Here is a 27,207-nt window from a genome sequence, read left to right as displayed (position 1 = left end):
CTATTGGCCGACAGCCTGTCACTGAAGAACTGCCTGCCCCAAATTATGGTAACTTTAAGCCTCAATAAAAAGTAACTGAGTGAGTCATAAAAAAAATACATTAAGAAAGTACAGTTGTCATGAAGGGGGAAATTAGCTATAGAGACCAAAAGCGTTTTTGTACCAGGCTGTAAACATACTTATTACTGTTGTTAGGTTGGGCATTTTAACATGGGGGTCTATGGGGACTGACTGGCCTCTGGAGCCAGCCTCAAGAGGCCATGAGAGGAACCGCAGTTTTTGGCATTTCCGTGTTTGCTTTATTTTTCAGGCCTGGAGGTTGCTGCTTGGTTCCGAATTTACGTCTTTGAAATGAAAATAAGAAATTTCTTGATTTGCAATTTTAAAAAAAGAAAATTTAACGTTTTTTTTTTTTTTTCAATGTTCAAATTCAGATCTTAAAATTCAAGTTTCATTAAACAAACAAACACAAAAGATTCAGGTTGCTCAAATTGAATTGGTCAAATTTAGGCCTAAAAATTCAAGTTGAAAAAATTCTCGGCCCCTCAAGACTGGATATAACCTTAAAATCCAGATGCCCCGCCCCTAGCAAATTTGAATTCGCTCTGCACGGGGATCTGGCCCCAATGAGCAGAGCCCATTGAATCGCCTATTGGACCAATCAGATCAGTCTATCTGATAGAAGTTTTTGCCGTTTTGCCGACGGGATAAGGCAAAAGCATAAAAGCTATCCAATAACGTGTGGCAGCATTTAATATGCCTCAGTTAGTGCCACCCCTTGGTTAGGGTGTATCGGTGAGGGCCAGACTCAAAATCTCTCTAGATTTGAGTCTGGATTTCCAGGCTAGACTGGATAGGCAACTGAGCCTGAATGTTTTTAACAAATGAAGTGACCGATATTCTATTTGATTTTTTTTGTTTGTTTGTTTTGTTTAAAATTTTGAATATGAGTTTTGACCATTCAAATTTGTGCAACGTGATTCTAATGTTTCAAATTATGGAACTAAAATTTTTGGATCTGAATTTGTGAACAAAAAAAATTTCTGAAATTCAACTTTTGAAACTGCAAATCAAGAAATTTCACATTAGTGTCAAAGAAGTGAGTTCAGAACACAAATTCAGATACATGGTTTTTCAGAGTAAAATATTTAAATTTATATAAACAGTGGAATTTAAATTTCAATGTTTAATACTCTACAGCAGTTATCAAAATTCAAATATGTCTCTTATTGCTTCCACATAGTAAGCACTTTGTTGTGTTAACAATCTGCACACACGCCATTTTCAAGAACACACTGATCTCGAGATACAGTTTGTCTTCTTTTAATAACAAAACAATCAACAATATAAAAAAGTATGTGATGACAACCATAATAAAATACTTAAACTGCTATGGCAACAAAAAACATTCACAAATCTTTCAACATATCCGCCATTTTTTTCAGCTTTTAATACAAACTATATTCACTACACTCTGCAACCTAAATGATAGAGAGTAAATTTAGGAGGCATACAGCTACAGTACATAGCTATGTGTTAAGACTTGAAGACAACCAAGACAAGGCCTTGAGTTTGAAACAATGCTACTGAGTTGGTCATCTGTCTTACAATATATCTGGCTCTGGGTTGTGTGTACACATTTAGGATTCAGGCGAGGGCACATAAATAGATGTTTGCAGACAAGCTCAAAAAGAAATCAAACACACTGAATCGCTCTGAATATAATGCCATGCTTCTGATTTTTATGACTGGGAAATCACACATAAATGATTAGATTAGATTACTATGTAACAAAATGGGATTTAATCGTCACTCTTGATCGTAGCCCGAGTCTCTGTAGTAGGTTACACATGTCTCTTTATTTTGCTGGAAATGTAAACAGTCACAAAAACAAGTCCGAGGAACCGAAATGCTCCAGTTGAGCAACCACGTTAAACATCATACCTAAAGCCAGGATACAAATTTTCTGTAATTACTTGAGTAAAGGCGATGATGCAAAGTGTTGCAGGGACTTCCTTTGACGAACAGAAATGTCAGAGTTTATCGGTAAACTTTTATATTTTCTACAGGAACTGAGAGAGTCAATTTCAGACGCTGGGGGTGGGCTGAGCCTGCTGAGGGTTGCTGGCAGCTGTGGGAGTGGCCTGTCGGGGAAGTGTGTACATGGCACCCAGGAACTGGTCTGCGATGCGTCCGGCCTCGCGCAGCCCGCTGAGCAGCGCGCCGTGAACTGTAGCGGGGTAATTCCTGATTGTGTGCTCCCCGGAGAAGAAGAGACGAGGGACGGGCTGAGGAGGAAAAAGAAAAGCCACATTGAGACTGAGGCTGGGTTGTCCCAACATGATGGGGAATTAAAGCAAACAGGGGGTTGGTGAGAAAAGCAAAAAGTGTGGTAGTAAGCTGCCAGGTCTAATCAGTCAACACATAAATATGACTCAATCAGTGTGCCAACTTTAAAACATCTGTGTGGGGAGCAGACTGCTCTGCTTTGCTTTGGTTAAGTATGGTGGGCAGGCTGGGATGCCTTTCTCTCACACACACACATTCTCACCCAAACACGAACTCAACACCATGATTCTGTAATGTGTGTGTGCATGTACCTGTGAGGCTCCCGGTATAGCAGGTCCAGGCGTGATAGGCTGCGCCATCAGGTCGTAGTCGTTACCCGAAGAACCTGCCGCGACGTACGAGTAGGAGCCCCGTGCCCAGGGGTCCGCACGCCAACGAGTGACCACAGTTTCCTTTGGCTGCCATGACGACAAACAACAACACATACTTCTTAGGGGTTTCCATGATGATATTAGTGGGACCTGTAAACAGCTGGATGGCGAACAGTTCCAACGCTGGCCTCCATGCATATGATTTTATCCCATTCGAAACCATAAGCAAATGATTTATAATGACGGGTGGTTTGGATACGACTTTCACATGTGCTCTGCTCGCTGTGTAAAGTTCTGCTGGCTATGGGGGTCGACTCAGGAACAGACTTGACATTCCGCTCAAAATAGTGGAAAACCCAGAGAAAACACTAATGATGGAGCTTAGAAAATATAACCCACCACTACTTTTCTGTAAACAACAAACATAATACAGATGTATTTGAACAGAACTGCCAGCTATGTCTAATTGTGAGGACATCATGTTCCAGAGGAATATACAATTTGGTACATGGGCTTGGGGTTAAATTAAAGTAGAACTAAAAGTGAAAAAAGGAAAAAACTCAACTTGGACTGGAAATATCACCCAAGTGTGTGAGTCTTTGATAGGCAATAGGTTGCATCTTCTGTGACAGTCTAATGACGATAAGCTTCTGGGGGCAACTGCCAATGTTTCAGACACTCTGGTGTAGCATGCAGATATCCGGACCAAAACTTCCTCTTTTATATGCCGGTCATTTACGCTAATCTCTTTAAACAGGTATTTGCAAATAAATGCAGATAAATACATTTTTAAAAAAAGCTAATATAAAGCCAAATTATCGTCAGATGATAGACGATGTGTTCTGCGACTGCATTTCAGATAATGTGTTTGCTTCTCAACACACTGTTTACTAGGGGTGGGTATCAACCAGAGGCCATTTTATACGATAATATCACCATACATAAGTAACAATACAATATCATTGCGATTTTAATGTTACAATATGATGAATGTTGCGATAAAACATATTTAGTTTTATTGAATAAAATAAACTAGTCTGTTCATCTCACTTCAGTTGTTTTACTGCAGCAAAAACCGAATAAATAACTTTCTTATTATATTATTTCAGCAGGATACCAAAAGTTTCATTTGTATATTGATAATTGATATAATTTTAAAAAATCGATACTTAGTGTGCATGTAACGATACAATATTGTCACACAAAAATATTGCGATACTATGCTCTATCAATTTTTTCCCCCACCCCTTACTTTTTACCTGTCGCTACAATGCCACAAGTTAGTACTACTCAGCCGAGGTGGGACCAAGTCAATTTTTTGCAGGTCACAAGTAAGTCTCAAGTCTTAAAACACTCTTCACCAAATGTAACGTCATTTTAACGACAGAGAAATACTATGTTAAATTGTTTTTTTTTTTAAAATTTGTTAAAGCGGGTGCAACTGTTCTGATTTTTTTTTTGCGCTGACACTGCATTTTCACAGCACTGTTAACCAGTACCACAACAGAATGAATTTTGTTTCTGTCCTGTCTTGTATTTAACTCATCATCATATCATGTCATCATATTGGAAAAACTGTCTATAACTTTCTCTTTCCGAATTTGTAGGACATTTCTTGTTATACAGATCATCCTTTAAATACTTTTTAAAAAAAACATTTTATTTTTTTGTTAAGTCGAGTCTAAAGTCATCAAATTTAAGAGTCTGATTCAGGTTGACTTGAGGTTAGGTCATGTGACTTGAGTCCACACCTCTACTACTTGAACTATAAACCAATACCAAAACGCTTCTGATACCAAAATCTTGTCCTGCTGCCTACAGATTCAGCACACATATGCAGCTATCTGTTTAAGAGTTTACAAAAGAAGCACAAATGGTTTACCTGTGGTACAGCGCTACTTCCAAATATTCCTTTGAGAATGGCCAGGCAGCGTCCGACAATCACGTCATCACTGATGTTCTCCATGATGCCAGCGGCCTCACCTGCCATCAGAGCAAGTAGGATCGGGGCTGAAAAGAGCAAAGGCACGATGTTAGAGACTTGTTATGAATGCAGGGATCAGACACTTTAATTTGATGCTTTCAAGAGCTTTTTTTTTTTTTTTGGACAAATCATGTTTTTCTTATTTAAGCATTGCAGGTAACTAGTATGCCGTGTATGTAATCCCACGCAGAGGTAGTTTTTTTATGTAGGATATATATGGTTATTAGAGTGAGTAAGGTCTACATTTAGCCAACAGGTAAGTGCAAGTTTAAAGTAAGAAGACAGTGTGAGGTGAAAGTTTAAAGATGTAATTTGATTAAATGTTTGTAGCATCAAAACCTCACACACATCCTGGAATGTGTTAGAGAAGAAAAGGGGCGTATACTGACAGGAAATATGTCTCAATACCACATCGCTCTGCAGTGTGAAACTAAAAGGCATCTCGTCACCTTTGTAGAGGTTCCAGAAGAGGAAAAGTTCGCCCCGACTTGCTGTGGTGGAGCCGACGTGACCAAACAGGTTGACACTGGGATCCCAGAAGACGCGGTCAAAACACAGCACCACCTTCAGACAGGGAGGAGCACAACGTAAGAACACTCCCACAACAATCACAGTGCTCATTTCAATCAAAGGCTCCACTGCCTGTTGAAGCACATCTCAGGTTCAACACATTTACCTCCATCATTTATAGATATGAACGTGTGAAGGATACAGCGCCCTCTGCTGTAGACTCAGCGTTAGTAGCAGCTCAGATTGCATAATAATGCAGTACTCTCCTCAGTACTGCAGCAGAATTAGGAGATAAACTACTCTGCTGCAGATGATGCTCGGCAACAGAGAGAGAGCGCGAGAGCTGATGGGTCAGGAGTGACGCAGAGCGAGCACTCTGATCGGATTACTGACACACTGGCAAAAAAAAAGCACCTTTCATTTGCACGCCATCTGACTGCCTCTACACTCCTATACTTCACACATATCCCATGCCACCCTTTCGATCCAACTCTCCATCCTAAATCTGAGCCCAGATGTAAGCCAGGATACAGCAGAATCCCCTTAGGCATGGAACACAATCATTTTCTGACTATTCATTGCTTTTTGGCGCTCTCCCACTGAAGGTCAAGTTCCTAGCGTAAGGACACTGCAGCAGAACGAGAAACAGGAGGTCTCTCGAAGGAATAAAACCCTCAGTCCTGCTGGAAGCACACTACATGATTTAAAACCTGACTTGAACTCTGCTTTGAACACTGTTACTCATTTCAAGACTGGATGGTTTGTACTGGACTGCACAACATGTGACAATCACACTTAGCACACCTTGTCCTGTAGTGGGTGGTAGGACTGGGCGATATGACGGTATATACTATGAGACATCAGAAATGTGTCAACTGGCAGAGATCTGGCATTACTGTTTCTACTGCTGAGTTATTCATGGCTGGATTCTGTTTGTTCTGGAGTGTGATGTTGCAGCTGCAAAGTAACAAGAGTTGGGCAGGGGGAGGAGCGTGAAGCTGTAAATACAGAAACCTGTAACACTTGAAATTATTGTTCTCAAGAACCTTTAAGCTTCCGTTTTGAAAGAATTTTAGCTTTGCTGTTATGAGTCCTTTTAACTCAAGATTTTAGTCATGTTGCCCATCCCGAGTGGACGGGGGTTAGCGCTAAAGTCTCTGGCCTCTAGGGCTGCCACGATTAGTCGACTAATCGATGACTAATCGACTATTAAAATAATCAGTGACTATTTTAGTAGTCGACTAATCGGTTTGAGTCATTTTTTATAGAAAAGCACTATAAAAGTACCCCAAAATACTCTTACTGCAGCTTCTTACGTTCAAATATTGGCAGCTTTACACATTCTCCCGTGACAGTGAACTAAAACCCTTTGGTGTGAGTACGAAACAAAACATTAGATGACGAAATTTTGGGGTTTGGGCGAGACAGACCGACATTTTTCAACATTTTAATACATTTTTCGATGAAATGATTAGTCGACTAATCGAAGAAATAATCGACAGATTAGTCGACAATGAAAATAATCGTTAGTGGCAGCCCTACTGGCCTCCCATTTAAACGTCAGAATACTCAGGACTGTCTTGACTATATCAAATGTGTTGAAGTTTTACAACTAGAGTCTGGACAAATCAGAATGAGATCCTTAAGTTTGGTGAACTGGATAGGGATAACGGGATAGAAGTACTGAAGCTCTGTCTGATAAATGCTAAACATCATACCTTGTTGAGGTTGCCAAAGCCCATCCTCTGTATAGCAGACGTCTTCCACTCAGGCAGTGGAGGAACAAACTGCACAGCGGGGGGCTGCTGCTTCAACACGCCGAGAGGAAGGGTGCACAACACGGCGTCGCACTTGTATATAAAGGTCTGGGTCGTGGACCGAGTGTTGACTGCGATCACCTCGCAGCCTGAAGAAAGAACACATGAAGAAGTGTTTAAACGGACACTGTGCATCCATAAGAACATCGATAATGAAAACCAAAGTGGCGGAAGAACGTACCAGAGGCTGTGTATCGGACCTGCCGCACCGCTGTGTTTAGTTTGATGTCTAAGCCTTCAGCCAGGGCCACGGGGACACAAGAGTAACCATTTCTTACTGTCAGGTGGCTGCCAGTGAACTCAAAGTCATCATCCTGTGGATAAATTAATAACATGTTATGGCAGAGGCAGTTAAACTAAGAAGAAGATATACTTTATTAATCCCCAAGGGAAATTAAATTCTTTCCACTCTCGTCATATACACACACACACAGGCCTGAAATACACCCACATGCATAAACAGGACCTATACATGCATTATATGGGCACCTCTCCAGCTACTGGTCCATGCTCCATACTCGGTCCCTACGGGGACTTGAACCTGCGACCCTCCGGTTCCCAAGCCAAGTCCCTACGGACTGAGCAACTGCCGCCCCAACAAACTAACTAGAACTTGTTACGCACATGTGACCGTAAGAGTCCCAAGGGTCTTTGTAGTGCAAGACCGTTGTCAGCACGACACGCTTATGACATTATAAAATAGGTATGTGTATATACCTGATCCCAATGCTTGAGTGAAAGGGTGGAGAGGGGCGTAGCGTTGGCAAACTCCAAGTTGGCAAAGTGCCAGTCGAGGATCTGCCGATCCCTGGATGACAGGTAAACATCACTGTGGGAAAGAAAGGAAGGAAAGCGATGTTGTGATGCATACTGACAGCTATTCAAGCATCAGAGGAACGGGTTCACTCATGCACAAGTGAGAGCTTAACTCAAACTGGTGCCAACGTCATAATACATATTTGAACATAGCATTAACTGGAACTTTAAAAAGAAAATTGGCAAATTGCCACAGGACATACACAGGTAAACTTGTGTTGCTAAGGGCTGCGGGCCTCCAGCATGCAATTATCTTTTATTACCTCTAAGTACAAACTATTTTCACTCCAGCACATGAGCCAATATTGCTTCAACAAAAACCAGTCCAGCATACTTAGTCTGGATGGCTCCTGATTAGAACAATTAATAAAGAAGTCTTCTGGAGATGTGCAGCAGTTACATCACAGGCTAATACACTGATCCAAAGCAGACCAACAAGCTGCTGCTAACTCTGTTCCTCGCTGGAGTCAAATAAGTGCTTCACGCAGTTATTCATTACACTGAACCTTTCCACACCCTGGGATATTTGTGCCTCAGGTTCTCAAATATACAAGTTTTACTGATGAGAAAAAAATGTCTTTGGATCGCCCTGGGGCACAGCAACCGTTTACCAAAGAGAAACACATGTTCGAAATACAAGCCGACATCTCTAATGACAAAACAGAGCTGGGAAGAATAACAAAAATATGTTTTGTGTTATTTTACTATTGTCCAGTAATGATATATCTACACTAGCACATATAAATAAGGTATATATTTTCCCTCTCATAATAAATTGTGATTAAATAAAGAGTGATTCAACCATTAAACAAAAGAAAATTAGCATGCAAAGAAAAGACAGATGATTATATAAAGCCACAACACACGCATCCCTCTCTACTGTGCATTTTAACTAAAGCGATACCAAATTAAAAGAGAAGGAGTGGCAGCAGCAGTTGAGGAGATTTATGCTGAACCTTCAGATGGATTAGTTACCTGGGTGGATTGGCCTCCAGCTCCTGCAGCTTCTCCTCCAGCTTGACCTGCATCTCCACCAACTCATCATACTCCTACACAGGGACACAGGCAGACAGTGAGGAGATGCAACTCATGCATCACTGCTGAGAAATATTGATACAATAGCAATTATTTTATTTTTCACTATTTGTGATCATCAATATTTATCACAATTGAAACTATGAGCTACAACTTAAAGTAATTGAGAAGCAAAACTACTTGGCATATTTTATCAGCGTCTTGACAATTTTAAACTACATCTCACAATTAAGATTAGAGGTGTACCAACTGGACGATGAACTGATAGTCCATCGACAGAAAATTTATCACCAAATATTTTGGTAATCAATTCATTGTTGGAGTCATTTTTAAAGCAAACATGTCAAATATTCGATGGTTCCAGCTTCTTAAATGTGACAATTTGTTGCCCTTTTTTTGGTCACTTATGAGAGTATGAGGGTTCCTCAAGTGCAGAATTTGCATGTTCTTCCTGTGTCAGTGTGGGTTTTCTCCAGGTACTCCAGCTTCCTCCCACAGCCCAAAGACATGCAGGTTAATTGGTGACTCTAAATTGACTGTAGGTGCGAATGTGAGTGTGAATGGTTGTCTGTCTCTATGTGTCAGCCCTGTGACGGTCTGGTGACCTGTCCAGGGTGTACCCCGCCTTTCGCCCACTGTCAGCTGGGATAGGCTCCAGCCCACCCACGACCCTTAACAGGACAAGCGGTTACAGAAAATGAATGAATGAAGGATAGTAAATGAAGAGTCTTTGGGTTTTGGACAAAGTAAAGATGTCATTTTGGGTTCTAGGAAACTGTGATGTGCATTTTTCACTATTTTGACATCTTTAAGATAAAATGATTAATCAATTAATCATGAAAATAATCGGCAGTTTAATCAATAATGAAAATAATCATTAGTTGCAGCCCTAATTAAGATGTATTTTCGTTTTACAGTACTGCTATTGTGCTAACATTTTACAATTATATAACGATATTTCACATCAAACTGAAGTGCTGTCAGACTTCAGGGGCCCTGTCTCTAACTAGGTGAGCATGTGTTGCATGCATGTGCGTGTGTGTATGTCCAAGGTACACACCCAGAGGGTTTCAGGTCATGTAGAAAGGACACACAGTCTTGACGGAAAGGGCTGACTCAACCTGTTCATCAGGTCACCACAACAGAACCAACTACAGCAGCAACATGGAGTCTGGTAATACCACCTACGGCGTCAGCCCCCAGGACACAGCTTCACTGAGTCAAGTCTAGAAAAATTTACATCCTAATGATGCCTCCGAGCTAGTCGGCAAGCTGACCTGGGAAAATACTACTAACGGCAAGAATACTGGGAAATATCCCAGCATAAATATCCTGACGCAGCCTTAAAGTCTTGTTATATGGTGTAGTCATGCATGTCATGAGCGCACACACACACTCACTCACTCACTCTTAAATGCTCATTCTGTCTTGTGTGTGTGTACATCCGCAGACATACAGAAAGTCAGACTGTGATTCAAAAGCCTTCAAGTGGTTTCTCAAACAGCGGATGGGTCGCAGACAAATTCAGCTCAGACACCAGCTGTGTTTAAACCAACTGAAACCTCCTTCTAAAATACACACATAGCAGTAGTGGAGGTGATTTATCTGAAGCAAAAATAAAACAGCAGCGCTCGCTCTAATAATACATCCTACCGAGGCATTAAACCACTTAAACACAGCCTGTCTGGTTTACTTAGAGAGCACGGCATTAAAATTCTGTCAGGCATCCACTCTGACCTAGTAAACCGTAAAATATCCATTTTACATGCTGGTATTTCTGCATTATAATACCACTGCAAATGATTTGATCTTTAAATAAAATGTTTCCGTCCTGCAAATTGTGGTGGTCGAACCTTCTGACCTGCAGGTACACCTAATAATCAACAAAGGAAACATGATATTGCTTCAAAGTAGTTCAAACTACAGCATCAGTCACTACGTAACACCCACAACACCACAAACACAGTTGGAAATAGTTAGCTTTAAACTTAACTGCCTTGACATGAGTATTTTAAGTCCTGCAGCCTGATAGTAATGAAAGAGTCACACAGGAGTCTGTTCTGGATGACAACCTGTCTACATAACTGCCCACAGCTTGTAAATATTTGTACGAAGTGTAAAATGATGTAAGAGCTCTATTGTAACTTTCTCCTGTCACTCTTCAGCTGTTTGATGATCACATCTCTATTTCTTTTTCTCAAATAGTGCCTGAGCTCACTTTGCAGAGCGCGGTGAGGTCGCGGTGCTTGCTCTTCACCAGGAACTCAGCTGTGATATCTCTGGGTGGTTTGACTTCACTGGCTTCTTTATACTGCTGATGGAGCTCCTTCACCCGCTCCTTAGTGGTCACCATCTACAGAGGAGAGACGGGGAAAGAGAGGAAGGAAGTCAGAAGATGATGGTGGATGAAAGGAAAGAAAATTCACTGTGTGTTCCAGTTTCCATACTACAATACTGGTGAGTATGCCAGAAAAAAAAATAGTATGTCCCAATACAAAATATGTCAAATGCAGTACACCAAAAATACCAGGATGCTCTACTACGTTCGGTCACATTTTGCAGTATGTAAGCTAGCATGCTTTTCTGGCTATTTTGACCCACAATCCTCTGCACAGTCACACCAACTGAGCTGCATACATCTGACAGCTTGACAGCTCACTGACATCTGACAGAAGCCGCAATGATGGATGACAGAGCATTCAAGTGAGTGATGACCAGTCGAATAGATAGTAATCATAGGAACTGTTTAAGATAACTATGACATTAGCAACGTCACTGTTGTGCAAATAATACTGCATGTTAAATTCCACAATGTATGCAGTTCTAACCTAAAAGTTGAAACTACATACACTGCAGAGTAACAACAGCAGAGCTCTCCAGGTTGACCTCCATCTCTGGTGAGCTCATAGAATAGCATTTTGTTGTACCTCTAAGGTAACGTTAAGTGCTGACATTAAGATATGCTGTGTTCGAAATCGCATATTTTTTCTTTTCTCTGCAAATTTTTCCACTACAGACTGCAATGGATTTATGAGCCAGAGGGTCGAAGTTCAAGACGGATGCTTTGTAAAGACAGCTGCAGCACTTACTGAAAGTAAAAAGAAGAAATATGTGATTCAGAACGCAGAGTCAGTATCAATAAAGTGATTATGTTGTTGAAACTCAACACTCATAATTGGCTTCTGAGTCAGGTTTACTGCCTTATTTAGGGTCAACTTGCGACTCGGCTTTGAGTGCCTGAAATTTTGCACATCAATCTGAAACTGAAACCATTAACGTTCCAGTCTAAAGCTTGTTTTTCTTACAGTAACGACACTCTAAGACTGCCATCAGCTCTGTCACCAGTTTACAAGAAGCGTACTCCATCCATCCATCATACTCTAATTTCTCTCCCAATTAAGCAAACATAACTGACAAGCTAACTGACAGATGTTTGCCAACTTTGAGCAGTAATGAAATGTTGACAGTCCTTCTCTTTTTCCTTCAGACACATAGACTGCAAAAAAGAAGTGGACATAGCCACTGTGACGTCACCCACTGATATGTAAGCTACTGTTTTGAATCCTTGGGTTTGGCATTTTGGCTGTCCCAATCTTGTTTCTTTTTCTTCACCTCTATCCTGATTGACAAGCTGCAATGGTAGGAACCTGTCAATCACAAGGTAGCCAAGGTAGCCTTTATTGATTATTTTACTCTGAATGGGACAATAATTTACAAAATGAACACATGAAACTAACCATCAAGTCCATGAGCTCATTAGGAAAATGTTTACTGAGGTAATAAATCAAGTGAGACGTAAGGTGACTTTCTAATAGACTTCTATACAAGTTGACTTATTTTGGCTACCAGTGGGGTCGCCTCCTGCTGGCCATTAGACAGAATGCAGGTTTGAGGCACTTGGCATGGGCTTCACTTATCAGACCAGAAGGCTACGTCCATTATTTTGTCTCGATTCAAACATGACAGAAGAAAATGAAAATGAAAAGTTTTTTTTGTCACTTTTAAAGGTTTCCCTGTCAGTCGTCTTAAAGGATAGTTCAACACTTTCAAGTGTTGTAGCACTGTTCTGGAAGCACCAACTTGACAGCAAAACAACTTTACTTGTCCTCACCTTGTTGAGAAGATCCCTGAGCTCTTCCTGAGTCTTCACAATCTTCTTCCAGTGCTCTATCTGCTCATCTTTCACATGCTTTTCCTGCAGCCTACACACACACACACACACACACACACACAAGATTGGGATTAGCTTATTTGTGTGTATACATTTCTTCTCTGGGTACAGGATACACGTGTCACCATCTCCCACATGTGTGCCATACTCACTGTATGACCACCTCCAGGGCCTGTCCCAGAGAAACAGGTTTGTTGTTGAGGAAGTTAAAGTCCAGCTGGTGGCTGAGGAAGGAGGTGGCCTCCAGCAATCTGTTGAACTCCTGCTCCACCATCTCGTCTTTTTCTTTTGGCACCTGGACACACAATCAAACAACAAGGCCGTTGGACCATCGGTCACTCCAATGACAAATTGATGACATTTATACATCACTCCAGTGTCTATTTCTTCTCTTACTGGGACAAGAATTTAACCCACTAATTCACTTCTATAAACAGAGAAAGCATTGGTGGGGAATGTATGACGTAAACAAACCAATACTTACACTCGTGCACCGTTCACCCTTGAGTAGTCCACCAAAGGACGAACATGGAGGAGTTGCAGAGACAAGAGGGAAGGGGAGACAGAGAGAACATGTTAGGTAAACACATCTGTAACCTTAAACAGGTTTTCACCAGCTAAAACATGTACATTTAATTTGCCTTTTCCTGCAGAGGAGGAAACCAATTACACATGATGTGGATGCTTCAAGAGCCCTGCTGGCTAGTCTCTACTTCAATGGAAGTGCCCCGCACATGAACCTAAACATCCTACTACTGTTGCTGCCACTTGACAGACAGAACAAAAACGCAAAGGGAAAACACTGTTTATTTCCAATCTAATGACATTAGGCCATATCTGTTTTCTAGTGCGCTTTGCTCTGAGAGGAACTGGAGCCATTGTTGATGACACGCAAGGGTAAGCAGTTAAATGGATCCACCGTTCATTGTGCTCTTTTGTGGCTCATGGAAAACCAGATCTCTGCCTCAGGACAATAGCAAGGCTTGGAGAACAACTATAAAACCAAACACAGAGCACTTCTATGCCATGAGGGAACTCTTGTGCATAAGTAAACATCTTCGGGTAAAGGAAGTAAACAACACAAGGTCTGGGTTTTAAAAATGTAATCTGGGCACACATATCTAATGCAGATGTTTGTAAGTGAACATGACCTGTGGCATCGCTAAAACTGTCAGAACGACTGAAGCAGGTACATATTTTTTAGGCAGCAGATGGCTGGAATAAATCACATGCATGGTCTAGCTGCCATTAACCTCTTTGCCATTTATCACACTGTAATTTCTTGGCTTTCAGAGCAGATTTTTTGTTGCAAAAAACAGTCAACAGAATATATAGCCTTTGACAGCTACAGTAAATACTTAATCATCTCTGCATCTACTTGTTTAATATGAAAACATCCTGAGGAGCCTGGCAATAGCAGCATAATGGACGAGAGCCAACTCAGTTTACCAATTAAGAAATGTCATACTCACAGCCTGGCCATTGGCTTCATACAGTGGACACTTCTGTTTTATCTTGGCCAGCTCCATGTTAACCTGCTTGCTGATCACTGCCATGGGATTCCCTCCTGAACAGGCACACACACAATTATCAGTGACACACATACATGGACAATAACACCATCTACAGGTAGACTTTAGTAACTGTGGAGCCTCTGAGAAATGTTATCTGACTTATTAAAGGATGCTTTGACTTGTCACTGTTGTAAATGACTTCAGTATGGGGCTGAAACAGTGTAAGATTTTTAAGGTATGATACCTTCTCAGAGGAAAAAACAAACAAAAAAACAATCACAATTTTACAGTATATAATATTACATAATTAGAATTATCATTATTATCAGTACAATGGCTTTTTAGGAATTAAAACATTTGTTTTTGGTGAACAAATGGTTTATTATAAATCAAACTTGAGATCCTCCATCCAGTTTTTATTCATTCAAATGTACATGGTATGATAAACATCAATTTTTGTACCCTGGTATACAGTTTCATGGTGTACTGGTGCTACCCTAACTCGTATTCACATAAAAAATCACTGAATCTTACCCAGTCCTGTCACCACCATGGCACCCAGATCAGCAACATAGTTCCCCTTCCTAAATGTGGCCACTCTGCCTCCAACACGGTCCTGCATGGAAAAAATAAGTCACATTATTTCTACAATAACTTGGTAAACTTGTCAAAATTCTAAACTTATAAAATTACAAAAAGTAAGGTTAGTTTAGTTCACTCGATTGGTTATCATATAAACCCTTAGAAAACATATGTATACCTTAATATATAGAGTGTATGGGGGTGGCTCTTACCTCACACTTATTAATTATAAAAATACAGTTTATTTTTTATAATCATAAAATGATTTATACCAATAGCTAGTAAGTAAAATGTGACAAAACCCAAAACATCGGTATATGTAAAATGACAGATCCTGCTGGTGACCTACCCTGGCCTCCAGTACTGTAACATCCATTCCGAAGCTCTGCAGCTGCCTGGCTGCAGCTAACCCGGACACACCTCCACCAATGACGATAACCTTCCCAGTCTTCTTAGCTGCAACAACACGCAGGGAAAACATTAACTGGGTATCTTACCTTAAAGTTGTCAATGTCCCTAGACAGGTACACCACTGACCATTCTCAGGTCAGTGTTTCTGAATGGTTCTGAAATGAATCACTTTGGCTAATTGCTGGTGTTGTTTTACTGGTGCAATAAATGAAGTGAACTTACTTGGTAAAGGCTTGACCCTCTTGTAAATGCCAAAGTTAATGAGACCGTGCCTTTCTAAGTAGCTGTGTATCCTGTGGACCAGCACTGCATCACCTAAAAAGAGAACAAAAAAAAAAAAAAATCTCAACTTCTGCACGACTACAATATTCTAGCAGAAAGAAACTAAAGTTTACAAAATAAATTTGAAATAAAGTTCAATTTAATGTCTCACTGTTGTATGGAGCTTCGAGCTGCTGCGCTGTGGCCTCAAAGGTCAGCTGGATTTTAGGGTTGTCCAACCACAGTTGGAGCTGTATGACGTTAATATAAATTAACATACAGTTGTACATATGTTTAAAACAATGATCCCATAGTCGTTGATTTGTTAACACAAAGTGTCTACACAGGGGCTTACCGTGCGGTTGCGGATGTAGAGGAAGACCTTCTGAGTCTGCTGGGGGCCGCTGATGATGTCAGGGAAGCAGGCGGCCTCTTGGGATGTCATACGGTCATGAGGAAGACGGCTCTGGAAAGCAGCTCCCTCCACACCTAAAGGTAATGTACATGTCACTACTCTTAAACAGTACTGAGTGTCATCTAGAATTAATTCAAGACCAAAAGAAAGAGCATTCATATGCAATGAGCTCCAAAATGAAATTGAACACAGGGTAATTTGCCAGACTATGAAACACAGCCATCATGTTAGGAAGAAGAATCTCTGCATTCTTGCCTGAGGAAAAGCTCAGGCTTTCTATTATGTTCTTCATTAATAACATCAATATGAATTCAGTGCTTTGATACGATGCGTCACGTTTCCAACTCACCAGACGGCTCCTCTGGTTCACTGTCATTCTCTTCCTCTGGTGGTGGAGCTGGTGGGGGGATGACCTGCTTCCTCTCTTTCTCTGCCTTGGCATTCCTCTCCTCCTCAGAGTAGTACTCGTCCTCCGATAGATTAGCCAGGCTCTCGTCCATCTCGCGGTACTCCACCTGCAACAGTAGGCACAATAAAAGCATCATTAAAACCATGAACATGATGCAGCACAGACAGAGATATAAAGTCTGTTGCCAATTTCCACTGGGACACAAATGCAAGTGAGAGCCTGTGACTTCAGATTAAGACTGATATTGCACCTAAAGCTTAAATGAAGAGGCACGCACTGATCCTTTAAAACAAATTCGTCTTTACAATTTTCGCTCTCACTCATCATCAGTTTTGGCAACATCTGTTCCTCCCAGAGCGGGAGGAAGCAGAACCCTAAAATGTTTACTTTTGCTCGCTTGCGACGGCTTGTTCTGCGAACTTCAGCTGAGTCTTGGTCAGCCCCCCCAGGGCCTGCTTGGTGAGGCAAGGGGGCTCCTCCAGGCTCCCCACTAGGGGATGACCTCTCCTTTTTCTTTACATCCATAGGGCCCGCAGCTGAGGCTGACGGCCCAGTCTGGGCATCAGAAACAGGGGCCCTATCCCCACCCGCTGCTCCCACAGTAGATGAAGAGGAGGAGGAAGAGGAGCCAGCATCTGACTTCTTGCTAGAGAGCATCATGGAGGATGTTGGAGGCCTCTCCTGAAGAAAAGGGGGGAACAGAAATATGATGAAATCCATCAAAACGAAACAGACAACAGCCCAAGTTACAATACTTTTTGAGGGAAATGGTTGAGATTTGAGTGTTCAAAAAAGTGTAATAAAAGAAAAAGATAAGAAAATATTCCTAACAGAAAAGATGAAAATGATGAAGTGTGGGTTGTGCGTGCAGAAAACAAACAACCAAACAAAAAAATATATTTGAGGTTTGTGCAATTTGTGGTGTTCCCAAACTTGTTTGAAAATTATAGCCTAAAATACTTCAAATGTAAAACCTACAAAATCCATGCCAGATGGTTACTTTTACTACTCACTAGTAGGTGTCACACAAATTAACTCATGACAAAAGCATTCATTGACACCCCTCTGTGTCAGCTGGTCACTTTTCTGCTGGGGACATTGAATGCACCTGCAACAAAAGGCTAACAACCACCAAATGCTGTCTGGCTTTGGGAGATACTTCACCCAGAATAATTACATCTGCATTGCTGAATGATTTCAGTAACACTAACTGTGCATGAATGTCATGGTTTATGAAATGAAATCTCCATGGTTACAGTAACCTTGTCTTGTTTTACCCATTTCTCCGTGCACCTGGTAATATCCATTCAAACACTAAGAAATAAAGACAGAACCAGAAATATGATTACGAACAGGACTAACTAGACAAAAAACGTTGGCCTTTAACATTACATCCATTGAGTTTAGCCTAGCTACATATTTTGAAAACCTATTGGCAAATATCCACAGAATAATGCAATGCAAGACAGTCATCAAGTGTGTCACCATTCCGTTAGCTCAGTGGTTTTCAGGACTTAGCCAAGTAGGAATATCCACTCGAGAAAACCCGACAAATCTGGTGCCCGTATGAACCCTGGTGTTTGATTAATACATTTTAACAGGTAGATTAGCCAGACACCTTCATTGCGACGAGACCCTTGGTAGTCCCGTGATTGACCAAATTGACTTTTGTTAGCTAGCGAGTCAACTGCAAAGCTAGCAGTAGCACGGCTATCAACGTTAGCTTGCGTTAGCTAACGGTAGCTTTGTTCATAGCAGCGACTAACACATAATTCAGATTAATAATACATTCTTTTAATATGACTGAAGCAAAAGCTGTACTGTAAATATAGTTAAGAACGCTTCTAAATGGATTTCCTTTCAAAATTTTATTACGAGACCATGCTATGTTAGCTAACGCCGCTAACAATGAGACCTGTCTGGCTAGCACCAGCAGCGGCACAGTAGCAGGTGCGACCTAGCAAAAAAGCAACCGCCGGCTTCGCTTCCGAAGAGATCTGCATCGATAAACTAACAAAATGTTGGGCAGACTTCCTTACACCAGATAGCATTGTTTTTTTTAATAAGGGCAAGGATTAAATATTGAAAAATATAATATTACCTCGCAGTCCTCCGAAGATGTCAACACAAAGACGGCACAGTAGCACGTCTCCTTTCAATGAACGCTTACGTGATTGGTGGATCAGAGACGTTACCCAACACCACCCAGCGAAATGATTCGTCAATGTCACTGTCAATCAAAAGGTAGGCGGGATCTGTTTTATTTGATTTAAATTTTAGTCATACAAAATGCCATTCAGGCACAGTTTGGCGTCGTCTTTCTGGTATAAAATCTGAAAATAAAAAGCGTTAAAGATTCCTTTAGTTTGTGACAAGGAAGCAGCGTTTATTTATTGTCTGTTTATTTAGATAAAATGACAAAACTGGTCCCAGCGCTGCAAACAAAGTGACGTCACACCGGAGGAAGAACAGGATGGGTAAGGAGGGAAGGTGGGGGTGGACAGGTAAAGGTGAGCTTCCCTGTCGCGCCTACAACTCAGGGAAGCATACCGACGTGTTGTTGACTCCTTTGTTTCTCCATTTTGAGCTGACTGTGTGTAAGTAACGCTTAAAATCCAGATCAAAGTCATTAATATGTGTTTGTGCATCACTGTATTTCGCTTTAGTGAGCTAAAAGTAGGTCTGTGTCTGTTTTGCTTTGGCTAATCTGGGTGCTGGTGGTAGACTCAAGATTTGTGTATGTGATATGAAGCCTTTCAGGGGTGGGGTGGGTTATTCTGTGTTGTTAATAAATTAACTGCAAATGCAATGCCCTACATTAACTCAAAATGAGAGCATACACTTAAAATGGCAGAACAGGGATCATAAAGGCTCATTCATATAGGACCTTGATGAATGAGCCTTCATTTCACCTAGTCTGTATATTCTAAGTTATACAGGGAGTGCCATTACGGCTATCATGTAATACATTTATGTTACATTATACTACATGCATGTACAAACTGGTAATCTGATATACAGTCTCACCAACAGGACCAAAAAATGGTGAAGCAAGAGCTGGAGTTAGAAAACCGGCCTGACAACACTGCCTTCACCCAGCAGAGGCTTCCTGCATGGCAGCCCATTCTCTCCGCTGGCATTGTCATCCCGGGGTTTGTCGTCATTGGCCTGGCATTCATTGGCATTGGTGTCGCTCTCTTTGTCACCTCACGGAGCATCCAGGTGTTGGAGGTATGACTGGGACCACTGAACATACAAATCAGTCAGGTGGCAGGCTGGAAAATGAAGTGTCAGCTGTCACCAGCAAAAAATGAGAAAGAGACTGAGTAGAAAATGTATTAACCTGGTAGAAGTGAACAAACCTTAAGTAAACATTAAAACAATCGGACTGAGTTTAAAGAGGTGTGGTGTCCCGTAACACCTGCTGGAGATAGCTGTTGTAGCCATCAATAATGAATAATGACCTGTCTTGTTCCTTCTTATACAGCTGGACTACACCGGGGTTGAACAAAACTCACCATGCTTCAAGTGCTCTAACCCAGAAAACAAGAACTGTGTGTGCACGCTGGCCTTCTCCATTGACACTCTCTTTAAGGTTGTACTGGACCTTTGCACAAACACATGCACACACATTTACAATCAGTAATTAAGCTGAACTGTACTCCTGCCTCTGACATTTGGCCTGGTGATTCTGTTTTCCTCCACAGGGGCCTGTGTTCTTTTATTATGGTTTGTCCAACTACTTCCAAAACTACAGAAAGTACAGTGTGTCCAAAGATGGTGACCAGCTGTCTGGGGACATTGACAACTTTAAGGTAAGTTAACAACATAGAATATTAACAAAAAACACTCTGGTTTTATTTTTTACGACACAATTCATATGTTGTTAATTGGAATAAAAATACTTTAAAGATGGAGTACAAATATGCCAGGTTGTCATTTTGGTTAAAGGAACAGGGTTTAGTGGCATCTAGCTGTGGATATTGGAGACTACCAGCTGAAACTTCTACAATGTGCCAAGCATGAACTCCCGGTTAGAATTCCTTAAGTGCTCACTGATCAGAAGGTTTCTACCGGGAGCCGAATTATCCGCAGAGGTCTCTTCCTGTCCAAAACAAACGGACCGGGTGATTAAACTGTTAAAAACACTAGGTGAAGCAGTTTCACGTTACAAATCAGTGTTTCTCTGGCGCTGTTTGGCTCGTGGCAGCAAGCAGCTAGCCCAGCACCTGCTAATGTGTGCTTACCTTTTTTCTCAGATAGCTTAAGGTCCAGACATTCGATAGTTTTCTACCATGAGTCGAATTATCGGCTGAGGTCTCTTGCTCTCCGAAACAAACCAGCCAGGTGATTAAACTGTTAAAAACACTGGATAAAGCAGTTTCATGTTACAAATCAGTGCTTGTCACAGCAAGGCGCTAGCCCAGCACCTGCTAATGTGTGCTCACCTTTTTTCTCAGATAGCTCAAGGTCCAGATGTTCGGTAGTTTTCTACCATGAGCCGAATTATCGGCAGAGGTCTCTCCTCTCCAAACCAAATAGACATGGTGATTTAAACCATTAAAACACAGAATAAAGCAGTTTGATGTTAAAAATCGGTGATTTTCATACACTGTTCAGCTTGTCATGGAGGGGCTGCCAACTACAGTGGCTGACGCGAAAAGGCAAAAGACCCTACCTAGAACCAGTGTTTGGTTTGTCCTCTTTGAGCTAGAACCATGTCTGTGCAATATGGCAGATCCTGTGGACGAAAACCTGCTATGTAGATATAAACAGCTCTCTCTTAGGTAACGAAAACACGACAGTTTTTATTTTCAGGTGATTATACACGTAAGAAAACATACTTAATATCTTCCATTTCTGTCAATACATCCCCTTAAATCCTACGCACTGGACCTTTAAACAGTTCATAGTTTCTTCAGTGTACATGGTGTGTACAGTAAAAACACTGTTCTCTGTCTCTAATGAAGAGTCCTGATGACGCCTGTGAGCCATATCAGTATGACAGCAACGACAAACCAATTGTACCATGTGGATCAATAGCAAACAGCATGTTCAATGGTATGTAAGGACATTCAGAATGAATTTGGAATGAAGTGTATAAATACTGTGTTAAGGAAGTATTAATTCTTGTTTTTGTTTTTTTAAGACACCTTTAAGCTGTATCAGATCGTCAGTGGGAGAAAGAAGCAGGTGCCTCTCGATGGAAAAGGGATTGCTTGGTGGACAGACTACAACATCAAATACAGAAACCCCAGCATCACACCTCTGAAGAACGCTTTCAATGGTAGTAACTTACTTAACTGTACCTGGCCATCTGTTGTGCAGTGCTTTGATTAATTGTGTTTAATGAGGGGTTCCCAATCTGCTCAAAATGAATTGAGTGCTCACAAGGATTTTACAAAGTGGTAAAGGAGTTGTGTTGAAGGGAATATTTTGGACAAGAGGAGTATCATAGTTTAGTGCAGTGGTGAAATCACATTTTATAAAAACATGCATTTAATATAATGTTTGAAAATCATGATAGCCGATAAAATGATTGTCTTCCAGGTACAGTGAAACCCATATTTTGGCCCAGGCCTGTATATGAGTTGGACACCTCAGACCCTGCTAACAACGGCTTCATCAATCAAGATTTCTTGGTGTGGATGAGGACGGCGGCCCTGCCAGATTTCAGAAAGCTGTATCGACGAATCACCGAGGGCGATTACGAAGAGGGTCTGCCAGCTGGAAACTACTCCCTTGAGATTGCCTACAGTATCCTTTATGAACGTTACAGATTGTGGCCTGATTCTAAGGAGGTGCTTGGAAGTATGGGAGGTTATGCGTGAGTCCTGTGTTTGAAAATTCATTTTAATAATTTTCACTCTGACCCTATTTAACCTTTTTTTTTTTTCCATCACACAAATTAGCACTGCATAGCTGTTTAAAACAGCATATTAGTGTGCGTAATAAACCTTATCATCAAGGCTTAAAGAAGAACATCTGTGTGGTTAAAGGATTTTTTCCACTGTTCCATCCACATGAGAATTTACCAAGATTTGAATCTACATAAAGGAGTCAGCCATTGCATTGGTCACGTTTTGTGTGTTACAACAACAGTCTAACTTGTTAAACCGGTTGGGTGTGGTTCTGTTTTTACCAGAGCAGAGTGAACACAATGACTCAGGAGTTCCTTGGGCTAAGACAAAAACAGGCAAATTTTCTGACATAAGTAAATGCGCTAGGCAAATAAGTATTCAAGATTTTCATGGAGCCTATAAAAGCCTTTGTAAATACCTCAAAGGCATTTTTTATTTTGCTTTAAGGACCATACTGTCTGTTAAAGGTTAGATCATTCAACAATGTATAAATACTCAGATACACTTCACTAAAACCAGGAAATGTAGATGGGCTGGCAGCTTATTTAAAACCTTTTTGTTAGCTTTTGGTAATGACAAATTTCAAACAAATGTAAATTAATGGAGTGAAAGAGAGCAATGTTTATTGTATTACTTTTATTTTTGTTTACATATCGGACCCAGGCACATCACAAAGTGCACAGACAGCTATAAATGCTATCAGGGCAGAGGAACCAGTGGCAGTAACCAACACACACACATGCTTCACCTCTTTGTTTTCCACTGAGGTCAGGCTAATTTGTTTGGGAAAAGACAGATGTTTTGAAAAGCTACTAAGTGCAGTCGGAACTGCGTCACATGAGAGAACACTGATTTGTGATTGGCACTGTTGCTCTTGTACGATCTGTACATCCTGCCCAATCAGTGCTGTATGTATGTAACTCAACAGAGATGAGATGGAAGCAAGATGGCTCACTCGCTGGCTACTTCCAGATACAATATGTAGTTTACGTATTTTGAAATACTAGTATATCTAATTCATGTCTGCTCGGCCACTCAGCTCCTTGGCCAGATTTAGCCCGGAGGCCACCGATTGAATAGACCTGCTTTACATCTCTGCTTATTTATTTTAATGCAAACCAGATAACTTAAGTTGTTTGTATGTATTTTTCTACTATTTCAGGCAGCAGTTGCTTTCTATCTGCATTAAAGATCACATCAAGTCTAAATTTTTGTCAATGTAAAATTATCATTTAGTGCTTTATGCAGTTTAAAAATAGAAGTCTGCGCAGCATTAAGTCATTACAATAATGTAACTAGGATGGATTACACAGTTAAAGAAAGTTTTGTGTCTGCTGCTATCTGATTTTGACATATTTCTGAAATGAATGGAAGCCAGTGCCTTGAAAAAAATACATTCAATTTTAAAACAATCAAGTGTACAGGAGTAATAAATGGATTAAAACATACATAAACATTCATACAGTATCTTAATGCAGTTTTGTGTATTGAATACTACAGTGAGAGTATTGGCAAGGGATCATTTTATTTTTTATTTCCATATTTGCTCTTTATCCTTAACGTTCTGTCCCTCAGACTATCCTGTTCTGAGCTTTGACGGGAGGAAGAAGGTGGTGTTCAGCAATGTGTCCTGGATGGGAGGCAAGAACGAGTTCCTGGGCATTGCCTACCTTGTGATTGGCTCACTGTGCATCGTCATGTCCATAGTCATGCTCATTGTCTATGCCAAATTCAAGTTTCCTGAAGAAGACTGAGTTCCTGGTCAAAGACTGTGGTTGGCTGGAGGTTTATCTACACTATCAGCTGTTTCTTTTTTTTCCCCTTTTACACAATGAGGTGATGAAAGCACAGTGCCGTGCTCACACAAAATGGGAGTATAGAGCTACACTCCATCTTTGAGCATGTGTTACTGTGGACATGATGACGTATCCTGAGGAGCTGAAGAAGCCTGGTGTCGTTTTTGTCAACACTGGAGTTTCCCCCATTGACTGCAAAGTAAGATGACTTCTAATATGGGTACATGTATGACGCTAGGCTCTCCTGAGTGCAGAAACACTGCGAAGTCGCCTACCATTCACTGCTAGTGGCACAGAGGTATCTCTTGTTTGTGTTTTAAATTTAAGTGATCATCAATGAGGTGTCATTGCTCACAAGCCAAGCCCAAAATCATGACAATACACTGTTGTAAATATATCAATATGTTCTTATTTGTACTATGACAAAGCCCCCACTATGAATCAGCAGGTGGACAAAGGGATAAAATACTTTTTATCTGGCAGGGTGTTTTTCTCAGGCTATAAATGCTGCATTTAAATACTTAACTTCTTAAATTTGTGTTTTGCACCACCACAAAATGAGCTGCCTCATTTTTAGGTCAGTAATACTGTTAAAGCCATAAACAATTTGATAAGCCATATGATACTGGACAAGAATGTATACTTTATTGTGGGAGATGTGCAGCTTAACTTGGAAGTAATGTTATAAAATGTGGGGATGTTAACTCAGGGGTCTGGTGTACAGGCAGTGCAAGCTCATGTTACAACTCTCTATGGTTTCAGAGATTTTACTTCATGTTGCTATTTATTAATAAAACTTGAAAACCCGAGCTTCACATTCCTCTCTGTCATATAAATACATTAAGATAACTGTCATGCTATGTTTACATCATTTTTAGCCTTTCTATGCATATGTGGACTTTTGTTGTTAATAGGCAAAGTATTATCCCATAACCACTTCTTTATTATGACTTCAGAAGTCTCTCATTTCAGTTTTTTTGGATCTAGGATAATATTCTGCAAGCTTTTTGGCCTTGTAGATCTGCCTTCTCAGCTGACTCAAGTCCAAGCTCCAGGTTCTCTGCTATTTTTGATAGGCCTGGGTCTTTAGGTTTGTAAACAAATATGTAGAAATCATAAATACAACATTTTAACAAATTTAAGATAAGATAATCCTGACTAAAACCCACAGCAGGGGAAATTTGCATCATCATCATCATCAATACAATGAATGAATGAATGGAGATTAATTTTAATGTCAGGCCATTTCAACACAGCCCACCCCTTATGGAATTATTGAGACACATTTACAGAGAAACATCATTCTAGTGCCATCAAGCTGACACAAATAAAATAAATAACATATAAAGTTAACATCCATCCATCCAACCATTTTTGTAAACGCTTATCCTCTTGATGGTCACAGGGGGTGCTGGAGCCTATCCTAGCTGACACCGGGTGAGAGGCAGGGTACACCCTGGACAGGTCACCAGACTATCACAGGGCTGACACATAGAGACAGACACACACTCACTCACATTCACACCTACGGACAATTTAGAGTTATCAATTAATCTGCATGTCTTTGGACTGTGGGAGGAAGCTGGAGTACCATGGGGAGAACATGTACAGTAAACAGTACAGTACCATAACATTAATTCATCATCATCATCGTCAATAACTTGATGCCAATATACTTCCAGATTATGTCCTGTTTCATTAATCAAATCAGCCATTCTCTCCATTCCAAGAAGATCCAAAAATTCACAGGCCTGCAATTTTCCTATCATTCTTCAATCTGAGTTCTGCTGCCTTGTATCCCAACAAACAGATGAGAGGACAAGGAGAGAGTTTTATCTTAAGTATAAATGACACTGAATGGACCACATCTTCCCAAAAGGATTTAACTGCAGGACAGTGCCAAAGCATGTGAATCCCTACTTGACCGCACCCATGCCGACAGAGGTCAGAGGAGCTGGGGTCTATTTTCTTCTGAATTCACATTATGATGTGTAGATATTGTACACTTTGTTGGTTTGCTGGTATTACACACAAGTGATGATTGTAAAAAGGAAAAAGTAGGCGATATACTGATAACCTATTGCAGATAATGCATTAATGCAAGGGTGTCAAACTGATTTAAGTTCATGGGCCATATACGGCCCAATTTGATTTCAGGTGGGCCAGACCAACACAATTTTAGACTTACATTCTGTAGACGTCCATACTTTTACAAAACAGATGAAGAGCCTGACATGTCTTAAGAAAAACAAGTGCAGTTTTAACAATATGTCTCAGGTTTTCCACATTCAGTCAGTCTACTTCTCCCTGTCATTACGTGTGCATTTATCCACATATTTCCTGATACAGATTCTTTTGAACTGACGCTGCAGATTGACAGTATTTTGCACAATGTTCAATATCTTTAAACATGGTCACAGTAAGTATCCATTGTTATATCAGAGTTCTGTCTTCAGGTCAGACCACAAGGTCAGACTGGAAAAGCCTCTGAAGCCAAGTTTTATATGAAGTCGGTATTGTTTAACTTGTTCCAGAAATCTAGCACCTCTTTGTCTAGTCATCTAGTGGGCCGGTTCTGTTTGACATCCCTGCATTAATGCATTGATTCTTAATAGCATGAGTCATCAAAAAGTGCACTGATGCTCATGCCAGGCAAATTGAGGCAGAGGTTGTAACTGTATTATGGCAAATACAACGGTAATTTATCACTGAAGCAGTAATATCATTGGTTTGTCACTTTACTCATATTAACTGTTGTAAAAAATGTATTTTAAGGAGGTTTATTGATTTAATGCTGCATCATCGGAGACAACTCCCTTTCTCCCCCTAGCTGTCATACACGGTTAAGGCAAAAAGAGAGAATACAATTGATTCGTCAACCGCATTGTTGGTATTGTAGTTTTCAGCTTCAACGAAGCAAGTGAAATACCAATCGTTTGAACTACAAGTCCCACAATCCATTGCG

The 27,207-nt window shown here is 40.7% G+C and overlaps 2 protein-coding genes across 5 annotated transcripts; one reads left to right on the top strand and one right to left on the bottom strand.

Moving 5' to 3' along the window:
• Window positions 1-1,307: 1,307 nt before the first annotated feature.
• Window positions 1,308-18,767, bottom strand: kdm1a (lysine (K)-specific demethylase 1a). 3 transcript variants are annotated; one of them, XM_049595834.1, is made up of 22 exons: window positions 18,687-18,746; window positions 17,863-17,899; window positions 16,973-17,266; window positions 16,526-16,694; window positions 16,117-16,250; window positions 15,934-16,012; window positions 15,723-15,815; window positions 15,439-15,545; window positions 15,042-15,123; window positions 14,466-14,560; window positions 13,478-13,495; window positions 13,146-13,288; window positions 12,934-13,024; window positions 11,041-11,175; window positions 8,763-8,836; window positions 7,689-7,800; window positions 7,153-7,285; window positions 6,873-7,060; window positions 5,094-5,208; window positions 4,543-4,670; window positions 2,601-2,747; window positions 1,308-2,288 (listed from the first exon to the last, which is right to left on the bottom strand). In XM_049595834.1, exons 2-22 carry the CDS (start codon window positions 17,890-17,892, stop codon window positions 2,088-2,090), a joined length of 2,568 nt encoding a protein of 855 aa, XP_049451791.1. In that variant the 5' UTR covers window positions 17,893-17,899; window positions 18,687-18,746; the 3' UTR covers window positions 1,308-2,087. The 3 variants fall into 3 exon arrangements, with proteins under 3 accessions (XP_049451791.1, XP_049451792.1, XP_049451793.1); XM_049595835.1 differs by having other exon boundaries at window positions 16,526-16,691; window positions 18,687-18,745; XM_049595836.1 differs by lacking the exon at window positions 17,863-17,899 and having other exon boundaries at window positions 18,687-18,767.
• Window positions 18,768-19,048: 281 nt separating this feature from the next.
• tmem30b (transmembrane protein 30B) lies at window positions 19,049-25,051 on the top strand. 2 transcript variants are annotated; one of them, XM_049595838.1, is made up of 8 exons: window positions 19,049-19,182; window positions 19,619-19,816; window positions 20,073-20,180; window positions 20,293-20,400; window positions 21,556-21,646; window positions 21,735-21,872; window positions 22,136-22,342; window positions 24,022-25,051. In XM_049595838.1, exons 2-8 carry the CDS (start codon window positions 19,628-19,630, stop codon window positions 24,198-24,200), a joined length of 1,020 nt encoding a protein of 339 aa, XP_049451795.1. In that variant the 5' UTR covers window positions 19,049-19,182; window positions 19,619-19,627; the 3' UTR covers window positions 24,201-25,051. The 2 variants fall into 2 exon arrangements, with proteins under 2 accessions (XP_049451795.1, XP_049451794.1); XM_049595837.1 differs by having other exon boundaries at window positions 19,051-19,182; window positions 19,607-19,816.
• Window positions 25,052-27,207: the final 2,156 nt, after the last annotated feature.

This window comes from Epinephelus fuscoguttatus, linkage group LG14, assembly GCF_011397635.1.
Source record: "Epinephelus fuscoguttatus linkage group LG14, E.fuscoguttatus.final_Chr_v1".
NCBI lineage: Eukaryota > Metazoa > Chordata > Actinopteri > Perciformes > Serranidae > Epinephelus > Epinephelus fuscoguttatus.
Note: the sequence above shows the minus strand (reverse complement) of the source record. Positions and strands in the feature narration are given on the sequence as shown.